The following is a 13,046-nucleotide window of genomic DNA, read 5'->3' as shown; positions in this document are numbered from 1 at the left end:
CTCACCTCCCAACATGCAGGTGACCGCAGGCACCAGGCAGAGGGGGAGGCGGCAGCCGCTGCAGGGCCCATGCATCCCGCAGCTGATGCCCTGCCCAAACCGCGAGCATCGCTGAGCGACACCGCGGGGCCACCCCTGGAACCAGAAGCCCTAACCGCTGCCTCGTTCCGCCCGCGTGCCTTACAGCACCAGGACTGAGACAGCCTGTTTCCAGCATTTTGATCACTTACTGATGTTTAAAATAATGCATCTATTAAGACTGATACGCCGCTATCTGTAATTTAAATATATCTGAATTCCCTGCTGTAGGCTTTTTAAAGATTATTTCCCCTTAATTCCCAGTTATAGAGGGCACACTCAGGACATTACTATTTTACTCTTCAGTAAGACACAAATGAGATGTAACTGATGGCTCAGAGGAGCGGCATTTGAGCCCCTGTTTTTCCAGCAGTGGCTCGTGTGTGCGCGCCTAGGACTCGCATCTCAAACTCCGCCGAGCTCATTCCAGGCACCGCTGGCTCTGCTGCCGCACAGAGCGTAACGCGGCACCCTGGGCTGGGAGAACAGTTAGCGAGAGATTTGCAGCACGTCCCTCAACCCAACAACGTCTTGCCTGCTGAACTGCCACACAGAGGGACTTCCCCACCCAAGGACCATGACGTTGGGCACTGGGCGGATGGCTTTTGGGGTTATCCATGGGCAGCCGGGGACAGAGGCTCCCGTGCCCCCCCACTGGAACACAGGCACCAGTGGGAAGCCGGCCCCTGGGCACCTCGGGGCTGGGGCACAGGAACAGCCCCCGGGCTTTACCCTCCTTCATGAGGAGTCTCCAGGGCCTCTGCCGATCTCCTTCTGCTTGCCCAGCCAACGAGGCCACGCTGATGGAAGGCCTCCATTTATCTTTATTTTCCCTCTGAAACCAGCCTGGCCCTCTTTCAAGGAGCAGCCAGACCGCACGCCCCTTCCCGTTTCCTGCCAGGAAAGGAAGCTGTAAGCCTGCGTCTGCCCCAAACGTACGCGGGGGGAAGGTGGCAAGGCAGGGGCTGCGCGCTGCAGGGCTGCCTCCTGCCCCGGGACGGGGAACGGCTCACAGGGCAGCGCTCCCGCTCCGTCCTGGGCATCGCATCCCGATCGCTTCCTTGCTCACAACTGCTGCTGGGCGGCACGATCCCACGTGCTGCAGAGGGAGACATCAGCGCCGTGCCCCCCTGCTGCCCCCTTGCTCCCCCTGTGCTGCCAACCCCTAACCTCGGCACTGGGGAGGCCCTTAGGCGCCAGGCAGTGGCTACTCTTCAGCGGATCCCTCTCGGGTGATGCCGCTCGCTGCTCATTAATACATTCACATCTGCACAACTTTCATGATCTATTTCCAGTCTTATGAAAACCAACTCCAGCATAAAATTTCAATCTTGTAGTTTAATAGGATGTAATTCTGAAAGAATACAGCGAGTTACGCGGTATCAAACCTCTGGAACTTCAGCTTTCTGTCTGTCGGAGCGAAGCAATTATTTCTGCATGAACTAACCTTTTGTATTTTGGAGAAAAGTATTTTGGAGAAAAATCTTCAAATACTTATTTCTAGGAGGATTTGAGTTATAAATTAGTTTGGGAATTTAAAAATCAGTAACACAGGAACCAGGAATGTGATTCCATCATTTTCCCATTTCTTACACACCTGTGCAATGAGGGTGTTTGAGCCAAGGTTTAGAATGTTTAGAATGACTGGCTTTTGAAATTAGTGTGGAAGTTGACACGATGCAGCGTGTGGCAGGAATTTTTTCATTTCTGGAAAGCACAGAGGTCTGGTTAAACCACTGCCTGCTCCTCTAGCTGTTCTACAGACCACTAACAAGACAGGCGGCCTCTCTCCCTTGTGCTGTTTGCTGCCAGCTCATTGGCAAACATCAGCGCAGCTCCTGGGGAGCCCTCGCCTGAGCAGCTCTCATCCCAGCACCTTATCCCAGCTTTTCGGGGCTGACTGACACGACGGCTTCTGCCCTCACTTCACATCGCTCCGCAGGGTTGGGGTCCAGCAGAGCTGCCGCTGCAGACGCAGCCTCCCCAGCGCTGGCGATGGATTTTGCAATTCAAACCAAGCCCTTTATCCAAATAATCCCTGTTTGGCTTCTGTGCGGGGTGAGCGTTCAGCGCGGTGCCAGCAGCAGCCCTTCCCCAGCGGGGCCGCCAGAACTCCTGCCTTGTTTGCAGAAACATTATCAACTCACTCCGAATGCGATCAACAGAACTAAATTCGCAATAAAATCAATGAAATTCTATTTAGCTACTCTAGGGAAGCACCTATGGCACGCTTAAGAGCATGGAATTTAATTAATTTTCCTTATTTATATTCTGGCCAACAAGCCAAGATTCATTTTACCTCGTTAAATTTATTTGCACATATATTGGGGCCAGACTGAGAAACACAAGTCAACCAGAGAACATCCACTGGGCTCCACTTCAGCTAAAGCAGCCATGGAAATCGCTGGGCACTTCTTTCCCACCATCTAAGAGGCAGAACGGGCAGAGCTGTTTGACTGGATAGAAGAAAAGGTTTTCTATATAATGACTATTATAAAAATCCCACTTCCCATGCAGCATGCGGCGGTCAGGAGAGGGGCAGGAGCCCCTTCCCTGCTGCTCAGATCAGAGCTGCCCGGGCCTTCAGCTCTGCTCCCAGCTGCTGAGGGACGAGAGCACGTCAGTGCCATGGCCCCCCGACCCTTATATGTACACCTGGTTTTCTTCAGAACAAACCTGCAAGGAGGTATGTCTCTATTACGTTTAATTTCCAAGATTAAGTGTAATAGCATTCTGAAATGATCCGAGGCACGCTTCTGTGGCATGGAATTTACTCAGCAAGTTCACAATTACACCAGCCGAACTGTTTAGGAGAAAATACACAGGATAGCGGCCTTTCTAGAGCACGTGGCATTGCAGTGAGTGCTGTGGAATTATTCCTTTGTCTCACACGCTATAATGAGCATTTTCTACAAGAAGGAACAAAACTCTGCAGATTCTGAAGAACAGCTCCAGGAAGCGATCCATCCCCAGAAACCCCAGGATGCCCTCCTTCCCCCATCCCATGCTGTTCCCGCACCAGGTTTACCCAACAGCCAGACCGGGCTCAGTACCACAGATTCAGATTAAATGTTAAGAGCATGCAGGGTCAAATCCCCACTACAGCTTCCTTCTACGATGTCAAAATAAACCAACAAAATTGGCTGCAAAAATTGTGAAAACCAATAATAAAGAGAAAAAGCCAGCTTCTCTCTTCTCACTGATCAGTTAAAATTCTCTCTAGTGAAAGAGAAATACATAGGAAGCAATACCATTCCTGAGCATCTCTCCATCCTTTGTATGGACCTTAGCAAAACGCGCTCCTTCGCTGTGTTCTGAGATCCCCCAGCGTCGGGCGAGCACCAGCAAGCGGCTCAGAGGGGACGTGAGATGGCTTCGCGTCACCACACCGTGAGTTATTCTGCATTGCAGCAACATCGCATCCTAACTTTATTAAGCCCTGAAAATGCATACGAAGTTCCAAATGGTTTAATTGCATAAATAAATTTAAGGAAACAACACCAGCAGTCACCAAAACAATTTGTTCCTTCAGCTGATTTAAGCCTCACGAACAGGAACAGTAATTCTTGTGCGCGCACCTCCTCCTGAGGGGGGCAATGTAACGACTCTCTCTTCTCCAAACCATTCCATTATCCTTGCAAGGCCTATTTCCTCATTTCAGTCAATTTGTTTTTTTCCTCCTAAGACTTCTGCTACTCTGACAATATATGGAGTTCAGATACGAGACTGCTCTAAGCAACAGAAACTAAATGTTAGTCTGCAGTGGGGAAAAAAACGTGAAGCAGGAAGATCCTTTACGGAAAGGTCTCCCGTGGTGAAAAAAGACGCCTCGTGCTGCTAACGAGGAGGAGCTGAACAGACTTACGCAGGCGCTGAAGTGTTAGAGCAGGGGCACAGACCGCAGACATCGACACCTGACCCACAGCGGTGACGGGGGCAGCTCAGCACCTCGGGAGGAGATGGGAGGCGGAAGAGCCAGGTGGGAGACAGAAGAGCCAGGCCCCTTTCTCAGTGGAAAAGGAGACCCCAGCCTGCAGGGACCGCCACGCAACGGGGAGCAGCCCCAGGGAAGGCTGGCATCCCCATCCGGCCAAGCCAGGACTTCAAAACTCCTGAGGCAGACATGAGGACAGCGTGAGGCTGGCGAAACGATCACAGGGCACAAGGAGAACGCCAAGCTCTGAGCCTGCAGCCCGCTGCACGCCTGCCGTGGCGAGGGGGCGGCAGCCCCGGGGCGCAGCACAGTGCAGGGAGCAGCGAGAAACACAGCCACTTCGGGCACGGCTTCCTCACGTGCCTCCTCCTTCCTCCGGGAGCAAGCGCTGTATTAGCGCTAATCTCCAGTATCGGCAGCGATAACCGCCTAGGTCTGCAACTTATTTGTCTCTCGAATGGGGAACGAAACACCCCGCGGGTATTTCGGCAGAGTAAATGTTATTGCTAACACATGAAATCGGATTTAAACTCCCTCTACTGCAGCATACTAGCACTGTTCAAAGGGGAAAAAAAAAAAAACTACTACTTGTTTTAACAAGTAGTTAAACAGAGTAAATTAAGTCCGACTTTTATGACATTTACCAAGCAAACAGTTGGGCATGAATGGAAGGATTTGGGTTGTTTGCCTTTTCTAACTAGGACATGAAATATTTAATTACGTTTTTGCTATTGTCAATATCCTGAGAGCACACTCGAGACACTGAACCCATTCCATGCGGTTCCCACAACAGCAGAGAGCCGCTTACAGGAACAGGGCGCAACCCGAGCAGGACAGATGTGTACCCGATGCCCCCGGGCGCAGGGTTCCTGCGAGACGGATGGAGCCCCGCAGCAGTACGGCCCCTGCGCAGAGTGCTTCTGTCACAGCAGGGCACCCTGCCTTCTACCTGCACTTGGTCACGTCAACACGATTCCAGCAGAAGGAGGGTTACAGGTGCACTTCCATATGGGTAACTGACGTGCTCAGACTCCACCGTAACGCCTCGGAAATCCCCAGCTATCTGTACAGGCTAACGGAACCGTGATCCAGAAAGCCAGTTCAGATCCGTCCATCCACTTACTTGCATCAATAAGTGTCCCCGACTGACTTCAGTTTTCAATGGGGATGCTGCGGGAAACTGCAGTATGAAGAAGTTCTGGCTGACACCTCCCTGCAGCGCCTTTCCATGCGACATTTGCCTCTGTAGCCCCTCCGTACCAGCCACGCTGTGCTGGGCCACCAAAAACAACAGGCTGAATTTCCACACAAAGAATCACCGTCAGGACGATCACCTGAGCGCTTCAGTTTTCAGCAGAGATTTGCTGTCCAGCAGTAGGAGAAAATTGGTATTTAAATGTGATCTCTGGCATGATTCTAGCTCAGAAAACCGCTGTACGTGCAATGCCTTCCTTCGCGTGTGCCAACACAGATATAAAACTGAGAAGTAATTTTATGCTGAATATTAGGTCGAGTAGGAAGTTATCACTTTAATAACTATAAACATTCATTTGCTTGCTTCGTTACACAGCATTAAAGCTGGGCAGATCGTTTACAATGAGCTTGTTAGAACTACTCAGTATTCAGAGTCGAGCTTGTTTTTACTGCTAGACACACAGGACACCCAGAAATGAGGCGGGGAAAAAAGCTTCCCAAGGATATTAATGCCAAAAATTTGTTGGGAATATTTGGAATTGCTCATGATTTTCCATAAATGTTACTTCTTGCTCACCTGCAATCTATGAATTCCAGGAATGCATGGGCTAGACACTCACGACTAACAAATGCAGAAGGAAAACTACCACTGAGTGAATTATCTTAGCGATCTGAAAGGCTTACTAGGGAAAAACAAGGAGAGCCACCACCAAAGCCCAGCAGAGCTCACCCAGACCAGCAGAGCCTAGAGAATCCGTCTGAATGCCAGACGTGTACAAGTTTGTTTGGTTTTTTTTGTTGTTGTTTTTTTAAATTCATGATTTTATACTTGCAACAGAGGCTGGATAAAGCCCCCAAGCAGTGGAACACCGACTGCTGCGGTCCAACACCAGCTCAGCTCTCAGCTCACTGCCACGTGGCTCTGCTCGCCCAGCAGAGGCTCTGGGTAGCTTCAAGGCACCAGAGAGGGCTAAGCTTACTCCTTAATTAACACCCTGACAAACCGACTGTTACGGACAAGCATTACCTAGCCCCCCGCATCCAATCTCACTGAGGAGGAGGCAGCAGGACGTGAGGATGGCACAGCCGTAACCACGCCGCCTCTCCCCCAGCACCCGCCGGGACCTCAGCGCTCTGCATAGCCAGCACCTCTCTGCTGTGAAGAGAAGCTGTTTTTCCCCCCCAAAACGCCATAAAAATAACTGAGTAATTGTTGTTATGAAAATGCGTTTTGTATCAGCAGAATTTGCTAACGAAGCAAGCTGACAGACACATGAAAGAGCATGTAGAAAAACTCTGGCACCAAGAGGTGTTTTGAACATATAATGACGCTTGGCCGTTAAGTTACTGATAGGAAAAATACTTAGTCACTTCCCAGCTGTTCTGTGGCAGGGTAAAACATTAAATTTAAACCATTAAATAATTCTGAAAGGAAGAGAACAGGTGGCAAATGGCTTCTATGGCAGATGGTGCCTTTTTTAATATTTGTACTCACTGCTAATTTAGAGAGTCCATAACCACACACTCCTACCTTACCTTTCCCATTTGAATAATTAAGAAATTGTACGTGAAAAAACAAATACCCCAGCTCCTAATACAGTAGCCATAAAAAAGGCATTAGAGATCGCCAGATATTCTATACCTGAAGTGCCACAAAACTTTAAATCTGGAAGTTTATCGGGTTTTGGTTTGGTTTGATGGCGGTAGTTTTTGTTTGTTTGTTTGTTTTAAGAGAGTCCTCTTCAAAGGCTTGGCTTGATACTGCTGGAAAATTAAGTTCTCTCTTTACCAGCAGAGCAAATAAGCACGAAGACACAGCACAGATCGCTGTGTAGCTGCATCTCCACAAGCTCCTGTTTAGTTTTTATGTTAGATCTGGCACAAAACCCAAGCTAACAGCAAGGATGACATTAAATGGAACATTTTGCCTGGCACATGTAGGAGCAGAACCACCAACAGATGAAAAAGGAAAAAAGGAAGAAATAACCTAAAACGGAGCTCCAACAGCATTTCTGGACCTTTCTCAGTTTTATCTGATTGATCTTAAACCACTTCCCCTACGCTCAGCAGAACCGAGCAGCTCACAAAGCTGTGCTCAGACACTTCTCGCTACACCGCGCTACCAAGCGGCTCCATCCTCAGCTACCCAACTTTTATCCTGTTGAACACAAAGCCAACCGAGACGTCCCTGCTGCACTGGACCCACGGGCATCTGGAGGAGAAGCAAAGAGCAAGGGGCTTGGCTGAGCCGGGGCCACCCCGGCAGCACCAGCATTTAGTTGGCGACCTCACTCTTAGCCTAACGCGGGACATCGGCCACCGGCGGGCTCTGCTGCAGCTCCCTTTTACCAAAAAGGCTTCAGGCTTAGCAGTGCTTAAAGGAAGCAAAGCAGTAGTTTCATCACTGCAGGAGTCCCTAACGATTACAGCTTCAGCTGCTTTCAGGAGCCAGTCTAGGCACAACCTTCCGGATATTCCTCGTTAGAGCGCAGCCAGGTCATATTTTGCCAGTGTTCTCTACAGAACCGTGCGGTACCTTCCATAGGCCGTTTCTTCTTCCCAGCCCGAAACCAGGAACTCTGCCCTGGCCAAGTCACCCGAGGGGCTGCCAAGGGCAGGCTGCAGCGGAGTGTATGGGAGACGGGACTGGCCCTAAGGGCCCACAGGGCTTATCTGGATGGGTTTGAGATCAGCAGTTTTAAGACAGGAATAGCAAAAGAGGAGAAATCCTGGAAATCGAGTCTGATGGACATCAGTTTTCGCCTGCAAAAATTTCGGGTATCACATTGCCACAGAAACCTACCGAGCCACTGTCTGGGACAAAGTTCTGTGACTTTCCCGAGGTACCTCCACACCACATATATATAAGTTATATTTATAATTAATTTTTTTAAAAAAGGAGAGAGGAACGCCCAAACGAGAAGCGCCAGAAGCAGCACCACCAGCCCTTGGGGCCGAGTACTTTGTGTTCCCCCAGCCCGCAGCGATGCGCTCCCCAGAAGCTCCAAAAGCCTTCCTCAGGGAGGCCGGCGCGGCGCAGTGCAGCACCGGGACGCCCCCAGCACCCCGTTACCGACCGACCCCCACCTGCGGGGCCGGCGGAGAGCAGCACCGCTCAGGGGTACTGCGCCGCTGGGAGGCACGTTAGAAAACCTCCCTAGAAACCGATATTCAGTCAATTATAGGCTTATTGATTGAACAAACTGCTGTGACCGGAAATACGATACTACACGCGGTGGTGTAACGCCTATCTCCGGAATAATCAATCAACGGCGGATAACCAAGCGCACCGTTCAGCCTCAGACACCAAGAAGCCTGTAGATTTAACGTGGAAATAATTTAATCTTCCGCTTTGTTCCTTAAGTTCATTCATACCGCAAGAACATTGCCTCACAAACTTTAGACGAGGAGAACATGGGAAGTTCATTAATTACCACGTTACTTTATAAATCATACATGAAACAAGAAAAATGCAGCTGCCCCAGGGCCCGCCGATTATATGCTCTCAAAGATTTATTTTTCTGGGAGAACTGTAAGTCATCCTTAATAAACGTCAGCACACTGATGTTTTTAACTGAAAGGCAGACAGGGTTACAAAGTACGCCATGCACTTGGGATTATCTGTAAATTAAATTACTCTTTCTTGAGGCCTTCCCGGTCATTAACTTACATGGCAACGGAGACATTTACTTTGGACAGCAGAGAGCTGCCTTTGACCAGCTGACCGTTTTTGTCCTGAAAGTTAAATCCAACTGCACCATCTCGCCTGCTGGGTATTTCAGAGGAGATCACAGGCAGTCCTCTGGCAGCTGCAGTACGCACAGCAGAGCTTTTTTCTAACATTTCTGCAAAGCTTTTAGCCAGCGCGTCTTTTTGCCTTTTCACTCATGCCTATCCAAACTCTGATTCATTCATTAGCATTTATGAACACACACACACTCGTATTTATTTATTTAATCAGGTCGCTACGTCTGTATTTGTGGACCTGGTCAGCCGACGCTGCCCCATCCTCAGAGCCATCCCGGCCCCAAGGCCAGACGTCAATCCCTCGTGCTACCACCTAGCCCACAACGCGCCGAACTCGGCAGAAGTTCAGGAAGCTTTTCATCAAGCTCATGTTGACAAAGATAATTTAAAATGAACACCTTAGAGTCCTCTTTACTGCGAGCAAAATAAAAAGGAATTTCATAAAAATGTTTTATGTAAGCCTTTGCAAAGGAAATAGCCATCCCTCCAGAGATGATGATTAATAGAGAAAAATGGTTAGCTGAATCTCCAGTTTATTTTGTATGTACTGGGCATTTCCAAGCTTTCCTTTCTAAAAAGCTACTATATATTCTGTAGGAGAAAACACCCAGAAGTGTGTGGTTTACTGTGAAAGATTGATAATAGGATGATTGCTCAGGCACTCAAAGCGTGATAGTTGATAGCCTATCACACACTCATTCGAAAGGAAAGCAACAATTATCATGGCCTGACATGTTTATCATTGCAGAGCTGAGCCAGTTATCTGAACAGCATAGCTCCATGATATTATAATATTCTATCATGCCTAATACAATTCATGCAGGGCTCGCTACTGCAGCTGTAAATCAGAAGTCCTGTGACTGCTTCTTCCAAGAGTGCCTGAGCATCTCACTTTGAGGAAGAATACATCTAGCATCTGAATTTGCTTTTCGGTACGGAAAAAGAATGATTTTCTTCCCCTCTGGATTCTCCTCCGAGATGCTCGCTTACAAAGATGCAAAATAATCTCAGTGGGAAGTGCCACCAACTCTGCCAACCACCCGCCCTAGCGAGGGACCCCAGCTGCCTGGCTTCCCTGTCCCCAGTTCCAAGCCACTGGCCCCGCTACCCAGCGTTGGAGCAGCCAGGTGACAGTGTGCTCACCTGGACAACGACTGAAATCTTTCTGCATATCCTGCAGCTCACCCAGGGACAGGGATTCGTGCAGTTACTGCCTTGCTCATGAATGAGATCTGCCTCTTCGTCCTCCTGCTCCCACGACGGGCCTGCTTTGGAGTAGCCTGCCTCGTCCTCTTCTTCCTCCTTCCCCTTCTTAGTCAAGTTTCTTCCTTTAAGAGACCTGCCTTTCACATCCGTTGCTTCTCCTTGAAGACAGGGACGACTGACACCAGCACGGGTTGGCCCTGGTTCAGCTGCGGGGCCTGAACCAGAGGTCCAGGCCCAGAGGCATTTGCTTCCTCTGGAAGGAGCCAAGCAGTACTGAGAGCATCTGATGGGCACAGCCAGACCCCAGCACAGCACAGCGAGCGGTACATCTCCGGCACTGCCGAGATCGGGCCATACCTTTCTGAAACATTCTATCATCTTTTTAGGATTCCGCACTTGTTCAGGGCTGAATTCCAGAACCACCGGAGGTGACAATACTGATAAACACCTGCCCACGTCCTCCCACACACCTTGCCACCCGCAGCCGTCCTGCCTCAGGGCAGATCTCCGGGCGGTATTCTTAAATAGTTGGTTAACCTTACACAAAGCTGGAAACGCATGCAGGAGGCATAGCAACAGGACCGTGCTAGTCTGAGCAACCCACAAATATTAAAGTCTGGTCAGATCCCTTGTTATCCCAACCCTTCGTGCCCCACACCGGGCACCAAAAGGGCTGTTGCGGTTTAACCCGAAGGCAGCTCAGCACCGCACAGCCACTCGCTCGCACCCCCGCAGTGATGGGGAGGGAACCAGGAAACAGGTACACCTCAGGGGTCGGGATAAAAACACTTCAACAGGACAGAAAAGGAAGAGAAATAGATACGTAACATCTACCCAAACCAAGTGATGCACAAAGCAATCGCTCACCACCCACCAGTCGGTGCCCAGGCAGACCCAGCAGCGGCAGCTCCCAGACAGCCACCCCATGCGCCTTGTCCCACGCGACACCACGTGGCAGGGAACCCCCCTTTGGGCCAGTCAAACCAGGACAATATTCTGATGAGAGTACAGCCCTTTCTCCAAGTCTGAACGGCTTTATTCCTACGGGAACGTTTGCTCCTCAGACTCCCTGAAGATAAATACGCTGCTGTACTTCTTCGGCAGTCATTTATCTGAGCGGTTCTAATGACTGCTCAACAGGAACAATAATTACTGAGATACATTTTTCATACGAAGATTTCATCTGAACAGCTAATATCATAACTGCAAATTTTCCGCAAAATTTTAATCTCGCTGTATTTTGCTGTGTTACACTTCAAGTATCAAACAGATGCGAAATGCATCAAAAATAAGATTTTAAACTTAACTGATATACTGCATTTCAAACATATATACTTAAGCATTCAAAGCACAAATAGTTTCAAAAATTATCCCAAAGACTTAAATCAGACAGCTTTCCATAGCGAGTGAGGGATGCCGCAGTATCTCCCTGGGTATCACGTTCAGAAAGTCGTTACATGTTGTCACGGTAAGAGAACAGGAGCTTTTCCAGTAAGTACCACATCCAAACCTATCATGAAAAGTAGAAGACCAAGGCTCCATTCCTCCAGTATACTTTATAAACAGCCAAACCACCTACTTGTCTGCAGTATTATTGTACATCTACAATTCATGGCGGCCTGCAGCTCCCTCCCGAGGGGAGCGGAGGGGCAGGCCCTGAGCTCTGCTCTCTGGGGACAGCGACAGGACCCGAGGGGACGGCGTGGAGCTGGGACAGGGGAGGCTCAGGCTGGTGTTAGGGAAAGGTTCTGCACCCAGAGGTGGTCGGGCGCTGGGACAGGCTCCCAGGGCAGCAGTCAGAGCCCTGAGCCTGCTGGAGTTCAAGGAGCATTTGGGACAACGCTCTCAGACATAGGGTTTGGTTTCTGGGGAGACCTGCATGAAACCAGGAATTAGATCCGACGGTCCCAGTGGGTCACTTCAGCTTGGGATATTCCGCGATTCTATTTCCAGCAGATACCTTTCAACTGCCAACACCACAACCTGAGGATCTGCTGCAAAGGCTGAGTGACACTAAGAGCGTGTTTTCTTACTAAGGTGACAGAGGATGCAACTCAGTTCACATAGTACCCGTAAATGTCACAGCGTATCTAAAAACTACTAATGCATACAGAGTTTTGAACTTACTTTTAACACACTTTCAGAAAGCACCTCTAAACGGTACCAGAAAAAATAACTTTAATTCCAGAAAAACACCTGTACACCACCTGTACCCACTAAATATTTACCAGAGCACGCTGACAGCAAGACCCATACACAGAAGCCTCTCTCTGTTGCAAAGTATAATAAGGTGCTTCTTAATACCACCAAAAAAAGCCTTACCTGGAAAAGGTGAAGTCAACACTGGAATTTTGATAGGTGAGAAGGTCAGCACATGGCAGGGTTGGATGCTCGGAGGCGAAGGTCCTTGAGGGGCTTCAGACTCCACCGACATCATCGCCGCAGTGGCTGCTGCGGCCAACGCAAGGGTTTGATTGCTGCTGACCGGTTTAAGGCTATTCTGGCAACCACCTGTGGAAGAATGAGATACAACATTTTATTTTTAATTGGAAACCAGTGGATTTACGTCAGAATGTTTTCAGCATTTTGAATTTTAACACAAGTTGGCAAAACTACGTGGAACATTCTCCACCTGGCTTCCACTATGCGAGTCCACCTTCATGAGATGATAGATTCTGAGAATACTTTACCACTGCTTTTTAAACCTTTGAATTTTCTGCAAAAAGCACACGTAATGGCACCATTTAAATATAAGTTTTATTTTATACAATGCCTTGTCCAAGGCTACGGGACTCGTGCAGCATCACAGGCACCAGAGCCCTTGCCCACCTCACTGCCATTATTCTAAAAGTCCGAGCCTGCGGTTAGTGCATTTTTAGATATTTAA

The 13,046-nt window shown here is 49.1% G+C and overlaps 1 protein-coding gene across 4 annotated transcripts in view; it reads right to left on the bottom strand.

Moving 5' to 3' along the window:
* TCERG1L (transcription elongation regulator 1 like) overlaps positions 1–13,046 on the bottom strand; it is an 85,597-nt gene that overhangs the window by 57,221 nt on the left and 15,330 nt on the right. For all 4 annotated transcript variants that reach the window (XM_050712024.1, XM_035547863.2, XM_035547864.2 and 1 more), the window contains one exon: positions 12,482–12,670. In XM_050712024.1, coding sequence (XP_050567981.1) covers positions 12,482–12,670 — 189 coding nt within the window. The remainder of the gene's footprint in view (positions 1–12,481; positions 12,671–13,046) is intronic.

This window comes from Cygnus atratus, chromosome 7, assembly GCF_013377495.2.
Source record: "Cygnus atratus isolate AKBS03 ecotype Queensland, Australia chromosome 7, CAtr_DNAZoo_HiC_assembly, whole genome shotgun sequence".
In the NCBI taxonomy this organism is placed as follows: Eukaryota; Metazoa; Chordata; class Aves; order Anseriformes; family Anatidae; genus Cygnus; species Cygnus atratus.
Note: the sequence above shows the minus strand (reverse complement) of the source record. Positions and strands in the feature narration are given on the sequence as shown.